Source organism: Dermacentor silvarum, chromosome 1 (genome assembly GCF_013339745.2).
Source record: "Dermacentor silvarum isolate Dsil-2018 chromosome 1, BIME_Dsil_1.4, whole genome shotgun sequence".
NCBI lineage: Eukaryota > Metazoa > Arthropoda > Arachnida > Ixodida > Ixodidae > Dermacentor > Dermacentor silvarum.
The window spans coordinates 30668810-30688826 of record NC_051154.1 but is presented as its reverse complement, the minus strand read 5'-3'; the positions used below and the strand labels follow the sequence as shown (position 1 = coordinate 30688826).

Below are 20017 nucleotides of genomic sequence, written 5' to 3'. Positions count from 1 at the left end.
TTAACTAAAATTGAATAATTAACTTTTTATTGACTGCAGTAAGTGTGTATGTTTGTATTCAAAAGTTAGAGGCAGTCATGTCTCTACACAGTTTCACTTGGAAGAATTCTTCTAGCATGTCTGGGCTCCGAGATATCCAACTCCACATTTTAATTGTCGATCGCACGATTACGCATGCAAGAGAGTGAGGATCGGCGCAAAGCTCCTCCCTGATGTGGCGCGGCTGTTGCGTGAGGCGTTTAGTCTGACAACGGGGTGGAGGCATTGGCAAAGATAATAACTGTCCCCATTCCCCAAGCCTGTTATATTTGTGGTGCAGGCGGGGGTAAATATTTTATTTTCTTTTTCTAAACCCCACAATAACAAATGTCCCCCTTCCCCTCACGGCTGGCGAAATGAAAAAAAATTGAAGAACCCCTGACCGCCTTCGTAACACGCGACCGCGCAGCCTGTAAAGATGGCGGCAGCTGCCATGCCGAGATAATGGCGCGAGCGGAGAAGCCGGAGGGCAGTGCGTGCGCGTAATGGTGACTAGACGACCGGGCATGGTCCTTGCCTGGGCTACGCAAATAAAGTGACTGCTGATTTCCAAGTATGGTAAGTTTTATTGAAATCAAGAGCAACAACGGCACCATCAACAGCAGAAACCTTTTTTAGCTATGCTAACGAATATTTCATACTGGTGCTTTAAGTTTGGTGTTGTCATGCACAAATCTCATGACAACACTTCACCCATCAAGATGTGAATGCCCTAAAAATGTTCAAAATGCCTCCCTTCCACAGCAACACAAAGCATAAACCGCTCTCGCGTCGACTCGATAACTCTGCGCAGTACGACAATTGAAATTTGGAGTCGGATATCTCGGAGCACGGACACGCTAGAATAATTCTTCCGACTGATACTGTGTGACACCACTGCCTCGAAGTTTTCAATACAAACATACCCACGTACTGCAGTCGACAAAAAATAATTATTCAATTTTAGTTAATTCGGCTGCTGACAGCGATAATTATCGTCTCACTTTGTTGCCCCCTGGCTACATAACTTATTTGTACCGGTGGTCTTCGCGTGCCTCCCAGTGCCTAATTTTAAGAAACCATAAAGCTTAGTTTTGAACACCCTGTATTATCAGGCACAGCCGCCATGCACATGGCTGTATTGGGTAACGTCCTTTTCCTATAAGCTCGCAGAAACCGATACCTGGCTTCTCTACAGGCCTTCTTCCTCTTTATGGGGTTTCACGTGCCAAAACCAGTTCTGATTACGAGGCACGCCATAGTGGAAGGCTCCGGATTAATTTTGACCACCTGGGTTTCTTTAACGTGCACTACAACGCAAGCACACGGGCGTTTTTGCATTTCGCCTCCATCGAAATGCGGCCGCCGCGGCCGGGATTCGATCCCGCGATCTCGTGCTCAGCAGCGCCACGCCTGAACTGACTGAGCCACCACGGCGGGCTACAGGTGTTGCTCTAGCCGTATAAAACGCGGGTTTGTCGTGAGCGGAAACGGTGAATTTCGGTAAATAAGAAAGGCTACTATCATCATCATCATCAGTGACAGAAGCTGACCCCCCCCCCTCAGAAAAAACCTGGATCCGCCCCTGGCCTCACCCAGAGAAGCGAGGAGCCTGCAGCGTATTTTGGCATGCCTCCCTTTTAATGCCAGTTTGTCACTAACTGTGCTGTCCTTTCCAAACCACTGAATCGCTGCTCAAATTTAAATGGGCATAAAATGGCAATGAAATGGCAAGCAGCAGGCTGCCTTTGAGGCATTGTCCAAAACAATAGCTCACAATGTATGCTTGCAGTTGCCAGATCTGAATAAACCCTTCATCTTTCAGAGTGATACTAGCGATTACAGCTTGGGCATGGTATTATTGCAAGACTGTGATGGGGCCTTGATACCTGTTACTTTCACTAGCCATATCTTCTTGTCAGCCCAATATCCCTATTCAGTAACTGAGAAAAAGTGCCTTGCTACTGCCATTGCTCTGAACAAGGTTGAAAAAGTTTTAGATGCTGCCCATCTTGTGATCCATACCGATCACCAAGTTTTGTCCTAGCTCAAGTTCTGCAGGACCCAGTCAGACATTTCACTAGATGAGCCACTTATGCTGCAGCTACAACTAAACAATTGAGTATAAAAAATGATCAACAAATGTCATAGAAGCCCTACCAAATAAAATGCACCTATGCTAACCAAAACACAGGTGGAATCTGGGAAACCACCACTAGTTGCAGCATTTTAAGCTACAATGGATGTCTTCTTAGGCACCTTAGTGAGCAGTAACAACCTCAGTGAAGCATAGCACAGTGACGGACTCTGCAGCAAGATAAATGACAGGCTCGCGGCAAGAGACACAACTGGTGCTGCAAGCATTGAGGATGTTGGCTGCTATGTGCTGTAGGGATATAGGTGTGCCAATGGCTCTACACCTCGGCACACCGTGCCCAATGTTTGGCGCATGCCTGTTTGAGAGTGAGAGAGAGAAAACATTTATTTGGATCATCTAGGTCGACAACCACGGCACGGTTCAACCTCGAGCACACAATGGACGACAATCGTGTATACTAGGAAAGTAGTTATTACGCTTGCAACTAACACTTTGAGCAAGCCAGCTAGCTATAGTTTACACTTTAAGGGTGGGTTACTTGAAGAGAATAGGCTAGGTAAAGAGGGGCTTTCGATTTACCACCCGAGCTACGGGCGGCCACAGCGTCTGCCACGGCAGAAATGTGCTTGGCTAATCACATGCAGGAAGACGGGAGCAGTGGCGGGAGACTGACACTCGCCGCTTGCTGCAGACTAATGAGACCCAGGCAATGTCGATGAGATCTCAGGTTACTAGCTCAGTGAGGCTGATGGTGCTTGTGCTCCCGTGTGCAGCCCTCAAGAGGAAAGTTTCCTCCCTCTCCTCAAACCTGCTGTCGCACGTAAGCCCGTTTGACATTTGTGCGCGGGTCACCCCCTTGGGACACCAACTCCCACAGTACAATGTAGACCGCTTATAATGTAAGTCGCCGGAGTCGCCAATATCTGCACTATAAGCGGTACCGCACTATAACCAAACCAACGATTTTTAAGCCCTGCACGTGTGCAAAGCATGTAGACACGCTTTGTACTATCACGCGCACATCGCGACTACGTTTTCGCCATTGAGCTGGCGAAAACATCATCGCGATGTAGCCAGTGCTCTTCAAGCTCGACAGCTTTGCACCGAGTCAAAACGAAACAACTGTTTGCCGCAATCGCTGCGGAAAAAACCATGACTGCTATCGACGTGATTATGAACGGCGACAAATTTGCGGTGCTGAAGGCACGTGCCCGACGCACGCACCGAGTCTGAACGAATTAACTACCATTCGCTGCAACAACTGCAGTCGAAACCGCGGTCGCTATCTATGCGATCATCGATGGCTACTACGCAGTCTACGCAGACTACGCAGTCTACGCTGGCGACGCGCGTACCGAGTAAAAACGAAACTACTGTTCGCCACAACCGCTGCGGAGAAAACCGCGGCCGCTATCGACGCGATCGTGGATGACGACTATGCAATTACGAAAGCGCGCGGCGGTAAATGGAAGAATGCAGGCTTTAAATAAAGACACAAATAGGCTCGAAGTGTTCCAGCGTTGCTGCCATTCACGTACGATTTCAACTGATGGCTATGGCGATGCGGACTCCGCCGCTTCGTCTCGGTTGGACGCTAGTGTCGTTCTTGCTCTTTTGCGCCGCACATTTGCTGCGCTCCTCGCTCACCGAGCTCCGAAAGTAGTCCAAATTAACCGATGTGCGGCCAAATAAACCCGAATTAACCGATTTTCTGAATTAACGAGGCTTTACTGTAGCTCCAAACAAAATTTGCAGAACACTGCTTAAATTGACAGCGTCGCTCGCGCGATATCTGCACTTCACGACATGCATCGCGACGGGTGCACAGAAACTGAAGCCGCGTTCAGTGCAAAACGTACCACTGATAAACAGCCGAGCAAAAGGTTTCTCCATTGCCTAGACTAAAGCCCCTCCATACACATTTTCACCGAGCGACGGTGGCGCGTGGATGGAGGGTCTTTAGCCTAGACAACCTATGCGCGCATTTGTTTCCGTTCGTTTGCTCCGCGTCTCATGCTCCTCCTCCGCATCGCCCTCGTTGATCTCCTCTCCCATCGGTGGGCACACTTTGTTGAGAAGCGTGCTCGCTGCCGCCCTTGTCAGCAAGATTTTCCCGCGGAAGCCGCATTATAACCGGTACTTCGTCTCACGCGGCTGCACTGTAAGCGGTATGCATATACACGGAGTTCTATGGGAGGGTAAACGGGAGTCGGAAAAGGCCGCATTTTAGCCAGGTCTGCACTATAAACGGTTACGTTATAAGTGGTCTATACTGTACTTGGAAAAGATGGCCTGCTTCTCTGGTGTGTACACTAAGCAGATGATGGCATGCCACAAATGTCATTACGAGTTGTGGTGCAACGCAACTGTGTAGTCATACCCTACAATCTGCACCCTACAAAAAGTGCCACAGCAAGCCGTCTAAATTAGACATTGCTAGATAAAAATATCACAGTTAGATTCAGTTAGATTTGTGACAACATATGTGTCTGTTCAATTGGCCTGCACTTTTTTCACGAGTTCACCGAGCGGTTCCAAGCTTGTGCAGCATCAGTTCATAAGTGCAGCCGTAGCACAACACTAGGGTTTTCCAGAAATTAAAGCAAAAGTGCCGATGTGTTCCAGGTCTTCTGCTATTCCGTTTGCATCTCACACCTACAGTTACTGGCGTTGTCCAGCATGTGCTGTGATGCCCATTTTTGTCAGACTTGCAGCTGCCATGCCCTAAAGAAAATGATGGACAACCACTCTGACAGCAAAAAGGAGCAGTAGTTGCAATGCTGGTGCGTAAGCTGTTAAAATGGAAAAAAAATAGGATACCTTGAGATTGTGAAAAAACTATTTTGAATTCAAGTTCAAGTGCTTTTTCCGCCTGCCTCAGGACACGTTTGATGGCCACATACAAATATACTGGCTTCTCTCGTGGACATCGGTGTTGTTGGTGATTAACGGTGCAGTTTCTGCCAGTACACCATTTACCAACACGGTCATGTATCCTGAAGCATTGTGTATTTCCATAGCGCCTAAGAAATCGTTTGCTGCTTGGTTGTTGCACAACACTGCCAATTCCAGTGGTAAAAAAAAGTTCAGGAACTGGGCCTGAACTTTACCAGCACTTTGTGAAACGAAGGGCACCGTGCAGAGGGTGCCACGCTTACACCACTAAAACGAAAAGTGAAGTGCAGCACTGCCTGAACTGCCAAAGTGCAGGCAAATTGAACGGACCTGATATTATGGCCTTACTGGACTTCAATGCACCAGCAAAAATTGAGCTGCACAAGAACAGAAGCTTCGACTATTTTTTTTTTTTTTTACACATTACACTGATGCATACTGCTTCAAGAAACTTAGAGATTCAAAACAGCCAATGAAACCTTCCTTATATATCAAATATCAATTTATTCTCACATAAAATTGACTGAAAATGAGACTATGGATTGTACCAGTCAAGAAAAAGAAGTGAAAATGACATCACCAGGAGGAAAAACAAAATTGATATCCTAAAGCCAGCATTATTCTTCATCGCCTGAAAAAGAACAAATTAAACAATGTCAGTTGACATCATAAATGAATGCACAGCCTGTAAGTCATACCTGACGAAGTTGCTCATTGCCATCTTTTACATTTTCAGTAGCACCTCCTAGTGTATAAGCAATGCGCTCCATTTCTTGATCCTAAATGCAAAACAAGGAAGAAATATAGAAACTGAAATGCAAAACAACTTTACTAGTACTACTACTACTACTACCATATTACAATGCATTGTTGAACACAAGATGACAACAAGTTGCATTGTGTTGGTGTCATTACCAGCATGTCCTTGAAGCTATATTTTTCACAAAAGAGAAAGTCTTAAAAAAGAAAGAAAAGTGGAACATATATGTCCCACTGTCAACGTGTTTCACACAGAGTCCACTTTTGCACTTTCATAGATCCCTGCAAAATGGTCCCTAGTAGCATGGGCACAGTGATGCACTATGCGAACCAAAACATGTATTAGTATGAGCACTTCCTTTGAACTTGTTTACCCCATCTGGCACCAGTACTGTCCCCCTGGCTGGCTGGTAGTATAACAAAAGTTGATGGAAAAGCGATGCTGCTGGGAATGAAATGAAGGCTTTGCTTTTCTCACTCAGCACGTGCATGATTAAGCCAATGAGGGCAAAATCCATCATTGATAGGAGTGGAAAAATGATAAACTAGCAACAAGTCCTAATAAAGCTCTGTGTGGCTACATCAGCCTGCTGTACAAAGCTTTTTCTCTTGTTTTTCCTCCTTCTCTGCAAGGAGCATGACATTTTTATTTATGCTTGCTCATCAAGTCGGGTGTACGGGACCAAGCTGCCCCTTTCCTGTTATCATTAAAGGGATCATCAGATTGCAGTTTCCTATAAACTTCAGAGCTTTCAACACATTCATATCCACAGCGACTAAAATTTCATAGCGCACTGAAGAAAGGTTTGAGTGCTCTTGACAAAGTGAGGCATTTCACATATGCAGGGGCATTCAAAAATGTAAAAGAAGATTTTTCAAGTGAATGTCTCACTCACTACACCTGACAGCAAAACAGGAAAACACAGGGCTTCCAGCAAAGCACATCCTACCATAGTTTCAGCTAGTGAATACTACATTGATGCAACAAAAATGTGCCTGGTCCTTTACTGCATCTTTGATCTTCTAGCACATAGGAAAGAAATATTATTCAAAAGGCACTTTGTCTATATACATGCCAGAATTTAAAAAGAAAAAAAGGAAAAAACAGAATAACTAGAAACTGAAGCAGGAGGCCAAAAAGGAAGAAAGTGTAAAAGCTCCATCCCACAGCAGAATGCGGACAGTAAGGAAAATGTGTTTTCAGAGGGTGTAAAAACGAAGCTAATTCAAAAATTCCAAAGGGAGCTTCTACATTCCAGAGACATGGTGCTGTGAATCTGACCTAAAATGCAGGGCTAATCTGCCCTGCTGTTGAACAAAGGGCTTAGCAAATATGTCAACATGACTTTCCAACATACAAATTAAAGGGCCCTGCAATACTTTAAAAGAAGGGGTGGAATATGTCGTGCACTAAAGGGCATTGTGTCAGGAGTCTTTTTCAACAAAACCCTTTTAAATGCTCTTTGCTATCATCAACTGCTTTGCTATATGCCTTGTAAAGGGGGCCTCAATCCCCGTCAAGTGAACAGAGTTTCACTTTTTGTTTGGGCCTCCTCCATTTTTTTGTATATCTCAAGAAAAAAGGAATAAACTTAAATTGAACTGAATTGTCGCAGAGTTAACGGCAATCAAATGTTGTCCCTGCCACGCCTTTACAGCCTTTCCTCCCCCTGTAATTACTTCTATACTGGAGGCACTGCCAATCCCAATCTATGTCGAGTGATGCCTACAATGCTTTACCCAACTGTACACGTGATTGAGTAGAGGTTAGGCAAGTTTGGTACTAGCACAGTGGTATAGCTCACTTCCACAAGGTGGCATCACTACCCTATCAGTAATGAGGTTTCTCTATTTTATTTCACCAGGTTCACTACAGCTTCTGGTATATATTTTGGTTCATTTGGACTTAAACTATTACAGTCCCTAAGTATGGTAGTTGGCGCACCACTTTCTTAATTTTAACCAATGTTACCTATGTTTCACTCAACCACTGGTGAGAACATCAGACAGTAAATTGCATGTAAAACTTCCAACTAATTAAGGAATGAGAAATTCTGGGAACAAAAACAACTCGGCCTATATGGACATGACAACCAAAGCCTGAAAACTCCCAGGATAGACCCACAGGAAAATGTTTCACAACAACAGCTCCGGGTGGGCAGACAACTCAAGCAGATGACTATTGCTCTAGACTAAAAGTGCTATACAAAAGTTATCTATCTTAAAAGAACTAAAGTTTAAGGTAGTTGCTAACTTCATTCTTGCAGATCAGTGCACAGCTATATGAGGACAGTTAAAGAATAAATGTGGACGAAGTCATGCATTCTTGCTTTTTGATTATCTTGCCTGCTGAGATAATGCACATTTGTAATTAAAATTTAGAAAAGTCAGCATGAATGATAACAGCATTGCTGAGGACACTTTTGCTCTTGCCAGATGCAGTGACTATTCACGATGCCTGAAGAACTCTGGTCAATAGCCACTGTTTTTCGCTGACCATGAGAATAAGGCTTAAAAGCAGAGTTAATAGAGAGCCAGTGTTTCAAACAAAATGCGCACAGTAATAATTTCTCACCAGGGCGACAAATAATAACACATCATTACGAACTTGCGATGTTGAACCCAAGCACTCATGCTGCAGGTTATTTAAATCTCAAACATTTGCCAGCATATCCAATGCAGTTTGTCAATTGCATGCGTTAAAAATTGTCGAGTTAGGTTTCGTTTTAGTATTTCAGAACTTTCTGATGAAAGGCCGGCTAAAATGGTAACATTAACAACATTACTAAGCACATTTCGTAGCTTTCACAAAAACATGACCTTAATAATAACACTAATTTGTCAATTGATTAATTAGTAAAAATGATTTCAGGAGCATTAAAGCATATTTAGCAGTGACCTTACAACTGTTTGAAACTGAAGGTCTGATGGCCCCATCTCATCTCGTCAAGGTCAGTTCTATTAAACAAGTACAGCACTGAGCAAGTTAAAATTGTGAATCTTTTTATGCTCACTGCTGCTCAGCAGCAAAAGCTCAAAAAACATTTCCTTTTTTTGCACCTTACACCAGCAATAAAAAATTGAGTGTGGTCTGCTGCAAAAAAGGTTCCTTCAAAAATATTAAGATGAGAGCAGTAGTCACTGACTGTATTTCATGCATGACGTGTATTCATAAGTGGAAATCTCAACCCGTGCAGGCATGTACACCTGTGAGCAAAAGTATACGGACCACAGGGTCGCCGAAAGAACTAAATTTCTTCGTCATTAAGATGCCTAAACTGAAATTGACGTGTACTGGGAATTTCCCAATGCCAGGTTTGAACTGTAGTCTTTAATTTAATGTTACATTCACAGGCAGAGAACAAAATCAGCTTTATCACGCAATCTTTGGTCTGTATACTTTTGCTCACAGGTGTACGTGCCTCACAATGTTGGTAGGCAAACACGATTATGAAATGAATGTGAGGAGCAATGCAATAGCAAAACATAATGGAAGCACATAGAAATGCTAAAATGGCAATAGAACATATTTTTGAACATCCACTTATGCAGAACAATTAAGCGACCATAGAGGAGAAATCTCTCGAGAAGCTTCTAAGTGAAATAACTTAATGAAGATCTAGGCATCAAAAGCACAAAATAGATGTTTCAGCTTCCCAGCAGGTAGGTATGTAGGTACAGTCAACCGATTCTTTAAATATACCACACAAGTGACGAATGGCCGGCTGATGAACACCTTCTAATGGCGTGAAGCGACACGATCAGCAAGAGCAAGATAGATCAGAAAAAGATCAACAAGTCCTTGCTGATCCCGTTGCCTCATGCCGTTAGAGCGTGCTGCCCGGCCGGCTAGTCGATGCTTGTGCGGTACTGTTAAAGAATTGGTCGACTGTATGTGCACATGGAAATATACGAAAAAAAAAAAAAGTATGGTCCACTCTTTGAACGCCAAGCTAGTAATAACCAAACTAGTAATAAAGCCACTATAACTGCAGCAGCTTAAAAAAAAGGAGAGAGGGGCTGACATGACACATCACGCAGATACCAAACTATACATAAAATAACTGTTGACAGCCTTTCATGTCACATCCCTTACTTGTAATGGACGGCAGAGCACTTAGTAGGTGTTTCCTTTAAGAACAGACCATACTGTACATTAAAACACAAGTGAAAACAAGAAAGCACAGATCACACTGTAAACCTCTGCATGTAAACAACTGAAGTTAAACAGTACAAAAAAAAAGTTTACCTTGAAATTTTACACTTCTAACAGAACATGAAGCCCTCCAATGTTATCCTCTATTACCAAGTACACTCCCAGATCATTCTACTTCTAGATCACTCTAGTGTGTGATTGTATGGGGAAAGAATGAATACTGAAAGGCATTGTTCCTGTATCCAACATTCACAGTATTTAATGTTAAAGGGTTATGGCATCCGGTAGTGCAACAAGTTATAAACTGAACATACTAATGTTAAATTTTTATTTACTGCCTTTAATATAAAGAACAACTTTATTCTTTCAAGAATTGTTTTTAAACCACCTTGGACAACAGAGAAACAGATGATTGACCGAAACTATTAAAACATTGCAAATAAATTTGACAGCCTTTTTTGTTTTCAGCAATCTTTTAAGACTGAAAGCAGTAAATGGGTCCAAAATAATCGTGGCATACTTGAGAATTGGATGACAGTGCAAAAGGTTTATAAGATACATGCTTAGCATAGCTGGACACATTACAGAGAAATAGTGCTCTGTAGACGTGGCTCTTTTGTACATTACCCACATGTTTGTCCCAGTTCAAGTAATTAAAAATAAGTAGGCCAAGATGGTTAAATTCACTAGCACATGTTGTTACTCAAAAAGTGGATTTTTTTTTTTTTTGTTAGTAACTGTCACACTAGTATATTTCTTATAATTTACAGCCATCTACCTACCTGAGCATCTCGGCATACACTATAACATCATCAGCATACAGCCTTACCTTAGTATAAGGGAAGAAATTACGATACCCTAGCATTGATCCCCGAGGACAGTTGAGACCACAGGCTACCCACCCAACAAATTTTCATTTATGAGAACATACTGCTGTTGTGAACTAAAGTAAACTTCAATACAGTTACAAAGTTGGGGTTTCTTAATGTATCATGCAACCCGAGTGTTAAGCTTAGAATTAGAAATTTTATTGAAAGCCTTTACAAAGTCTAAAACAAATGCACCTATTTGGGTACAATTACTAACGGTGGCAGCAAAATCACAGATTTTACCAAGTTGCATCGCTGTGAAAAATGTGCTCCTGGCACCGTGCAGGACTGGGGAAAAAAACTGAGTGAATATCGAGGAAAAACTGGGATGTTCTCAAAGGTTGAAAAAGCATCTCAAGTACAAGAGCTGAAACAAGCTTTTAAACAATTTTAGTTTGATTACATGCCATTTTCTTTTAATACAACCTTAAATATTGACTCAATAAAATCCCCTATGCCATTTCAAATGCTTCCTTCATGTTACAAAAAGAAAGAAAAATGTATTCCTTCTGTGTCTCACGAATGGTGTAACATATAAGAGATTAAATCTATGCATTGAGAATTGGACCTTAATTGTACATGACAACACAGCTTCTACGCATTCTCAAGCAAACACAAGAGAGTAATTCAAGAGTGGCTCACCTGTTCCAACACTTTTTCAGTGAACACCTTTTGAAGCTGCGAAATCTCAATAACTCTGCCCTCAATGCTTCTAAAAGTATAAAAGGAAAAGACATGAGATAAATACTTCACAACCATTCAGTTGTATGCTTACTTGACTTCATCTGAGAGTGCATTCAATTCTTCATAGAGCTTCTTGTTCTCTTGTTCAAACTGAAAAAAAAGTAATGGAGAGGTTATTTACTCGCATAAAAATGAAAAACTGCAAATTTCTTAGAGTCAAACTTCAACTTGAAAAAGTCATATTTGCAGCTGAAGATGTCATTAAATATTTCAATCCCTCTATTTTCCACATTTTAGCGGTGTTTATAATTTCATGCAATCCCATAACAGTCGCAATATCTGAAACATTATGAATGAACATCTAAAAACAACATTTCAGTAAAATTGAGACAATAATTGGCAAATTAAATGTTCAGGCTCAATCAATGAATGTGGAGATGCACTTGACTGCAAGCTAGAGAACAAGTGAAGCAGTACCACCACCACGAAAGCTGAAAGCCTTTCTAATCACAAAGGCAATACTGATGAAAATACATTACTGGGTCTCACATAATTTCTCTTGTGCATGAAAGCCCTCTAAGCACACTGGTGTGCGATCTATGCTGGGCTGTTGTACAACACATCCCAATGAGCATGTATACACAGCACCTACCGCATTAGTCATTGTTTAAACGAAGCAGTTTAGGCATCAGACAACTACAGTAGAAGCTAAATGAAATTGTTACAGAGTTTCTCAAAGGCTATTAAAATACTGGTATGATCATCCATAAGAAACTATAATCACAGCACCAAAGTGAATGTAAGCATTGTAACGCATTTTCGTTTATTTATTGTGACCACTTTTAGTTGAACAAGTTGCTGACGGCTTTCCAGACACATCCTTTCCTTGGTGATGTAAGCGATACACTCTGGGAACGAGTAAAACTCCACACTTGTTTTTTTCACCTATGTTGTCAGCAGTTAATTGATACTGCAGTGAGTGCTTCTTAAGTTTGCAGGTTTCCGCCGGCATCATGGAATAAAAAGGTGTACGCCAACTTCCAAACAACTTTGACACAGCAATATACTCCTAACTGAGAGAGAACTCGCGGCGGCTCAGAAATTTGCATCATCTACCATGGCATAGGAATGCATTTGAGTCATCCCAAACAGAATGCATTGTTCTTACTGCAATTTTTTCAGTTTTTTTTTTTTTCAAAATTCCTATTACATCAAAATTCAAATCAACCATGATTGTATAATCAAGATTTGATTATATTTATTTGGTGCCTGCAAAGGTACCAAATATTTATTCTTTGCACCAAATTTGTGAGCGCCCTTCATTTACTTATCAATACACCAAACCTAAAAGGCCACAAAGCACGGCAGTGCAAAGAATGGTACACCTCACATGCGTCAGGTTGCATGGGCTATCCTGAAGGGCACTCCACATGTTTTTTTTTTTCCCTGCTAATGCAGGACACACCAGCCTACAAGAAAAGTTACCTAGGCTGATGCTAGTGTGCATGAATCACTGCCAAAGTGTGCCCCTTTGTTTACTATGCTGCCATTAGTATAGGGCGGCAAATTTACAAATGAGTCAAATCGCACTCGGGCACAAGGATGGCTCTGGGTCTATGCAAGCCCCATGGAAGTTTTCCAATCACATGACATTTTCAGAATAAGTTGTAATAGTTCAGGTGTTAAGCTTCATGACAGGGACATGACAGGCCCACGACAAACCCCATGACAGGGACATAGTGTCCAACAACAAGAGCAGCAAGAGATTTATTGCATAAATGGCTCACACGGTAGAAAAAATCATAATAGCAATCTTTTCTGTTTCCATGCTAGTGAAACAGAAAAAAATTGATTAATGAACAGCTCTTCAGTGCACTAGCAACCTCACCATTTGAAACTCTTCATATGAGATCACCACATTTTCATCCCATCCGTCAAATGAGAAAAGATCCGGAACATCTCCATAAGCCACAGCCGCTGGTTGTACTTCAGCAGGCACTTGATGGGGCTCTTCACCGTTACCCTCTATTTCATGAGGTGTTTTTTTCTTGACTTCAGGCTCCAGTCTACACCTAAAAAGACACCTTTCATTTCAGTGTTCCAGCTTTCCTTTGCAGACCTGCTTTCTCAGAAAGTTGGTCTACTACAGCTAAGAACTGCTTAGAATCTAGACACTTTATGTAAGCTTTTCGTTGCTACAAAATAAAAGGTCAGTAAAGATCACTTGTCTTTCCCTTTAACGCAAAAATAAGGTGACAACGGTAGCATGAATGCCAATCCTATATTTGCTGTGTCAGACTGAAAGATGCAACTATAGAAATAAGGCACTGAATGGCACTAGATGCAAGTTAAGGTTGAAATTGAGATTGTAGACAAATGAAGTACAATTACTATCACTTATAGCAAAATTTACGCAAAATTTAACAAGCTTAAGCACTAAAATTTCTGTGCTGCAATAATATCACACTACTGTAAGTGCCTAATCTTCAATAATTTATACTGTATAAGGGCAAAACAAAGAGAAAAATTTTTTTAATGCAAATGAACAGAATACAAATAGAAGTAGACTAGAAAAACATTTCAATAGATAACTTCGTAGCAAAAATGAGGAGGTGAAAGAAATGCTCATGATTATTTTAGTCAATCAGTCTTTTTTGAGATACATGAAGATTTTTACTTCTTGGGAACTGAGGCTTGTACCAACACACTTTGCAAGTAAAATGCCAGCTCCAAATACTACAAGTAGACTAAGTGCTGCCTATTTCGTTAAGCACAAGCTGATTGTGCACTGCACAGTTAAGCAGCTAGCATTGCCTGACACACAATAGAGGCAGTTTTTGCAATGCAGCATGTCAAGGAAGCTGCAGCTTTTGAAGAACATAATAAACATGTATGATGGTAAGACTGGTAAGAAATCAATAAGGGTCTCATTGTATGAAAGAACATTCTTGCCTGAAAATAAGCATTTGGCACATGTACAGGGTGTCCCAACTATCATGCATCAAGATTTAAAAATATGCAAATGCAACATGGCTTGGCAGAACCAAGGTAATGATGTTTGCGGTCGCTTGGAGATACTGAGATTATTTTTTACATACCGCTTAATTACATAATTAGCCTTCATTAATTAATTAACTTCTCAAATATCATAATTAGATAAGAAGTGTCAATGAGAAAATTGTAGAGCAACATGAAAAACTCCCGATACAGCTTTCTGTTGCTCGAAACGTGCGGCATTTAAGTGCTTTTGCGAGCATGAAAGAAGCCGTAAAATTGCCATGCAAAATACACGCAAAATTGCCACGCTACTGGCAATTTGCTGGCGTGTATTCGTGGGCTTCTTTCACGCTCGAAAAAACACTTTTATGCAGCACGTTTTGAGCAACAGAAAGCTGTATCGGGAGTTTTTCATGTTGCTCTGCAATTTTCTCATTGAGACATTTTCATCTAATTATAATATTTGGGAAGTTGATTAATTCATTAAGACTAATTATGTAATTAGGCAGAATGCAAAAAATAATCTCAGTATCTCCAAGCGACTGCAAACAACATTACCTTGGTTCTGTCCAGCTATGTGGCATTTGCATTTTTTTTTTATCTTAATGCATGAGAGTTGGGACACCCTGTATATGTGCAGCGCAATTTTGCTTTCATTTATTTATACCTGTGAAAGGGTGTATAAAAGTTGGCTGACAGGCTGCACAAAAGTGAGAAAGATTCTTTCTGTGGTGCAAACAGAAATGCAGTTTGAAATCTACACAAATGTAGAAATACAACAATAAAATAAATAGGAAAATACATATATAGCAGCAAACTTACAACTTCTGCCTGTCGTATGCTCGCTTGACACGAATGGCCTTTTGTTCAGAATACAGCTTACAAGCACCTGGAAAAATATGCGGAGACCTGTGGGTTCGTGTTCCACCGGCAGGAAGTTGTTTTTCTGTCCACTTTCATTTACCGTTACTCCATCCTTTTTAGATTTCAAATAAAAGCACAAATAATTTACCCTATGCTTTCCTTGGCGTCCTTATCTGTTGACTTCATATGGTTATGACTAACAATAATCGACCCCTCGTTCCCTGCCTTATTCTTAGAATTTCTTTAAATTATTCTTAGAATTTGGTGATTAATAAGTCGTAAGAGGTGCAGGCACATGTGCATGCAAAAACATACATTTAACTCAAGATTTCGGCCAGGGACAAGCCTGTGCCTGGCAGAAATGTTGAATGAAATGTTTGTTTTTGTATGTATGCCTGCACTTCTTACAACATTATATATATAAAGAAGACAGCTGAATGGCTAATCTCTGAGCTATAAGACAAACCAGAACAGTGCAAGAGCACGGAAAGAATGCTCTCACACACTTTAACTTTTTCATTACCGCACCCATAAAAATCAATCAAATTAAAGTTTTTCTAAGCACTGTTAAACATTTCTGTTGGAATTCATCTACTAGCAATGCCATGCACCATCTGAAATGACTACTGAACGTTTAATATTTGTGAGATTTTACCATCTTTGGCAGATTGAGGAGTCTGGAAAAATAAAACTTTGACTGAAAGTATCGTCGAAACTATCCTGGAGTGCTCCTAGCACTTGCTCAATAAAACGATGCAAAATTTGTGCTTTGGTCGACTCGGCAAAATAATTTTTAAATGACAGCAGCATTGAAGACACAGAAGCTTTTCTGTGTTGAGTAATTTTTTGAATCAACATCTAGGCTGTTAATGATGTCTCAAACAACAGTAGATGCTCATGAGTGCATGTTACTTTAGTAATTGTATTCGACTAATATCAACTGCAACTTTATATTTACCACTGAGTGTTGCTTTTACCCAATAGCGGTTTGACAGCGTATGTACGAGCTTTCCAATGTGCCGGGTTTTCACTCACACAAAAGCACAGAGTCGATTTCAGACTGACCTTCAACCAAAGCTTGACTAGCAGTCTAATCTTTTACATTTTGAACACTACCTGCACAAGTGCCCTTATTCATTACTGTTCAATACTCCACATTACTGTACAGGAACTCAGCAAAGGATGTGAACCAGGTGCTGGCTGCAATGAGTAAAAACAAATACTAACTGTACGATATAAACTTACCTGTCTTCACACATTGCTTTCTCACATAGCATAGGCATCCCTATGGCTAGTATTGATGCTAATACATCTTCATCATAATATTTATTCCTTGATCTCACTTACAAAAGATGGGAACTAGGAGCCACTTGCATATTTTGTATATTGCAGATTTCTTTTACTCTCAGTACTGGCACTAAAGATAGAAAATTGTTACTGTCATTTGTGTTCCTTTAGGTGCTTCTTTAGTTTCGCATAAGAATTCTCAAAATCTATTGGAGCAATTATTACTGTTTTATAACCATTCAAAACGCCAGTGATCACGCTATAATTTTATGTATCGTGGTATACATTACAACAACTGCTTCTTGAAAGAAAACATGAAAACATAAAAGCACCGAAAGTTAGTACATTTCTAGCGGTAATGAAAGAGTTAAGTGATCCTATCAGCTATAAGTGTACCATAAATGTCACACTACTAGCCCCTTCAGCAGAGTTGTTTAATTAATGGGAACAAACTACAACTTACTTTTCTGCTGTGGCAGTGACACAATATAACATGTCTTATAAACATTGCAAATATTACACATAACATCACTTCACTGTTCATTAATCACTTCCAAGTCACTAACAAGCCTGATTAAACAAGTATCAAGAATGCTATACTCACTTCTCAAATGATGCTCTAACAAATAGATGACACCTTCATGATGCTCCAGCTGCTGTGGCGTTAGAGCTTGGTTTCTCACTACATAACATGCAACAAGACAAATTGTTTTAGACTGAGACTATGTTTTAATAAAAACACAACCAACATCATTGAAAAAAAATTGCATCTAATTCGTTAAAACACACAACTGTCAAAATAATTTGTCCGATGCAAAGATGCAGGTCAGATATGCCCGCAGATCATCAGACACACATGGTCTGTTCAATTTGCCTGCACTTTTTTCCCGACTTCACTACGCAGTTCCAAGCTCATGCAGTGCCAGTTCAGAGGTGTAGCCCCACAGCACGACACTACAGCCTTTCAGGTACAAATTCAAAAGTGCCGACATGGTGCAGGTCTTTTGCTTCTGTGTTCACATCTCGCGCCTTTCATTGCTAGCCTTGTCAAGCATGTGCCGTGTTTGTATAGCGAATGCCCATTCTTGTTAGACTTGTGGTTGCCATGCCCTAAGGAAAATTAATGATGAACAGTGGCTTTTTGCCAGCACTCCAACAGTAAGAATGAGTTGTATAATTGTCTAGTGGAATGAAAGTCTGCAAGCTGGTGAGCAGAAACAATTCAGAAACCTAGCACTACTCATGCACGGTATGCAATTCATGCATGCCCAATACGATCAACATGCTGGAAAACATTCTAAACTAAACTGCCACATTTGTTTTGTATGATTATAACTTGCACAGTACTACCTCATCTAAATGAGCATGTTTAGGATAGCACATTCTTGAAAGTGTTGTCTTCGTATTAGGTTAGAAATTATGTATAGTGCATGTTTCTACACAATGGGAATCAAGAGAAAAGTGTATTATACCTCATCGCTCTACATCTGCACATTGTGGCCATGACTAAAAGAATATGCGAAATATCCTACCATACCCGTTTTTAAAAGATTCCCCCCCCCCCCCCCCCCAATACGAAAGTAGCATGGAATTATTTTCCCTGGTAGATTACTTACTGTTAAAGTGATGCGTCATTACAGGGCACATTAAATAATATTGCAGACTAGTTACCATTTGTTTGCTTCTATCTCTTTTATATTTGTATTTCTCATCCCTCTTTTCTTTTACAAAATCAGCTGTTAAAAAAGCTGTCCTGTCGCCTCCTGTCCAGGTTTGCTACTTTAGTACAGCATGTGCATGTTGCAGCATCATATGTTAAGAGCTTATTCACACATGTGGAATAGGAGTCTGCGGGCAATTTTCAAATTATCACCACAGGGAGACAAGAGCAACAAGAAGGTGGAACATTGGTGAAATTGAGTAGACCTTGGGCACATAAGCCTAGGCACTGAAACACTTTTTGAAAACAATAAGAGAATACTCCTGATCTGTAGACAATGGTGCCGAGAACAAGCAAGGTAAATATTATTCTGCTACATGCAGCAGGGATTCCTACAATCTCGCATAACAGATTGCTTGCTCTATCCTGCGACTTTCCAGACACTGCAGCCCACAGACATCAGCCAGTGAGCTGCAGTTTATGATTCAAGATCTCATAACAGGAGTAAGCCTGCCAGAACAAGAACTCGTCGCCTTGCGTATTACATAAAACCGAAGAACACTAACTTAATTGACCGCAGCAATAAATTGTCAACATAGCATCTTCCCCCCATACAACACGAGCCTCGAAATTTTAATGACTAAACCCGCTTTTTTAGAGAAAGCAAAAACACAACAAAGAACAATCATTGAATACTGTCCAGCTACTGATTGGAACACCAATTTACCTTCTTTCCGCAAGTTTTTCAGTACCTCCCGACACTGGAAGACGAATTGCTGAGCTTCCTTGTCGATTCTATCTCGCTCAGTGTCTGTCATCCGCGATGTGTTGTACATCACCTGGCTACAAAAATAAAATGAAGAAAACAGAAAGAAATATAATCGATCAGTGCAGGCACCTCGTGCTCGTATTGTACACAAGACAAGTACTCGGATTAACTTGCAAGCCAAAACCTTACTTGCAGTGACAACAAAAATCCTTACGTTGCGTCTATGTAGTCATTTCTGTGCTCCCTGAGGAAGTTTTTCATCTTCGAGATGTTGGAGTTCTGCCAGAGATAGCGACACATGTCAATGAAAAGAAGCCTCGTTAACTATTCAGTAGCGAGTGGAAAGTCAGAACAGATGGCAAGCTATTTCGGATAGATTGTAAAACAACTTTGACAGAGACAACCTACTCACAATTTCTCTAACCCGGTAGCCAAAATCGGAGGGTGGCTGCCTTGGTTTCAGTATGGAATTCTTGTCGGTATCTTTCAGCATACCGAGTGCTTTATTTCGAGTCCGCAAAGTTTTCACACATGCCTTAAATAACGAGGTCACATCCATTTTATCAAAAACACAATATAAACATGGCACAACAAATATCACTGAGCCATAAGCGGCGTTTTCATGACTGCACTTCGGGCGCTCCCTCAGTTCATAAGGCGTCCCACACACCAGCGGTAAACGGTCGCGGTAGTACCCGTAGTACTCCAGTTACCACAGTTCGCACGCCCGACGTAGCAGCAGCTGACGTAGGGAGCAACGTGACATAAACATTGAGCCAAGCCACCAGAGCGCATTGCTGTTGCGCACAGAACAATGGCAAACAATCTTGTTTATATTTACTTGTACTAAAGCTAAGATAAAGCTTCTTAATTTATTTTTAATCCTGAATTATTGCTCCAACCATCAACCTTGAAAAACATTTTTTGTTTTGTTTCCGTAGACGACTGCCAAAGAAACGAA

At 41.0% G+C, this 20017-nt stretch overlaps 1 protein-coding gene across 1 annotated transcript; it reads right to left on the bottom strand.

The window, feature by feature from the left end:
* Positions 1–5495: 5495 nt before the first annotated feature.
* On the bottom strand, positions 5496–19807 carry LOC119459190 (syntaxin-18-like). The gene is made up of 10 exons (XM_037721018.2): positions 19469–19807; positions 19271–19335; positions 19015–19130; positions 17232–17309; positions 15299–15365; positions 13368–13551; positions 11571–11629; positions 11438–11507; positions 5710–5790; positions 5496–5642 (listed from the first exon to the last, which is right to left on the bottom strand). The coding sequence occupies exons 1-10, from the start codon at positions 19613–19615 to the stop codon at positions 5547–5549; spliced, it is 963 nt and encodes a 320-aa protein (XP_037576946.1). The 5' UTR covers positions 19616–19807; the 3' UTR covers positions 5496–5546.
* Positions 19808–20017: the final 210 nt, after the last annotated feature.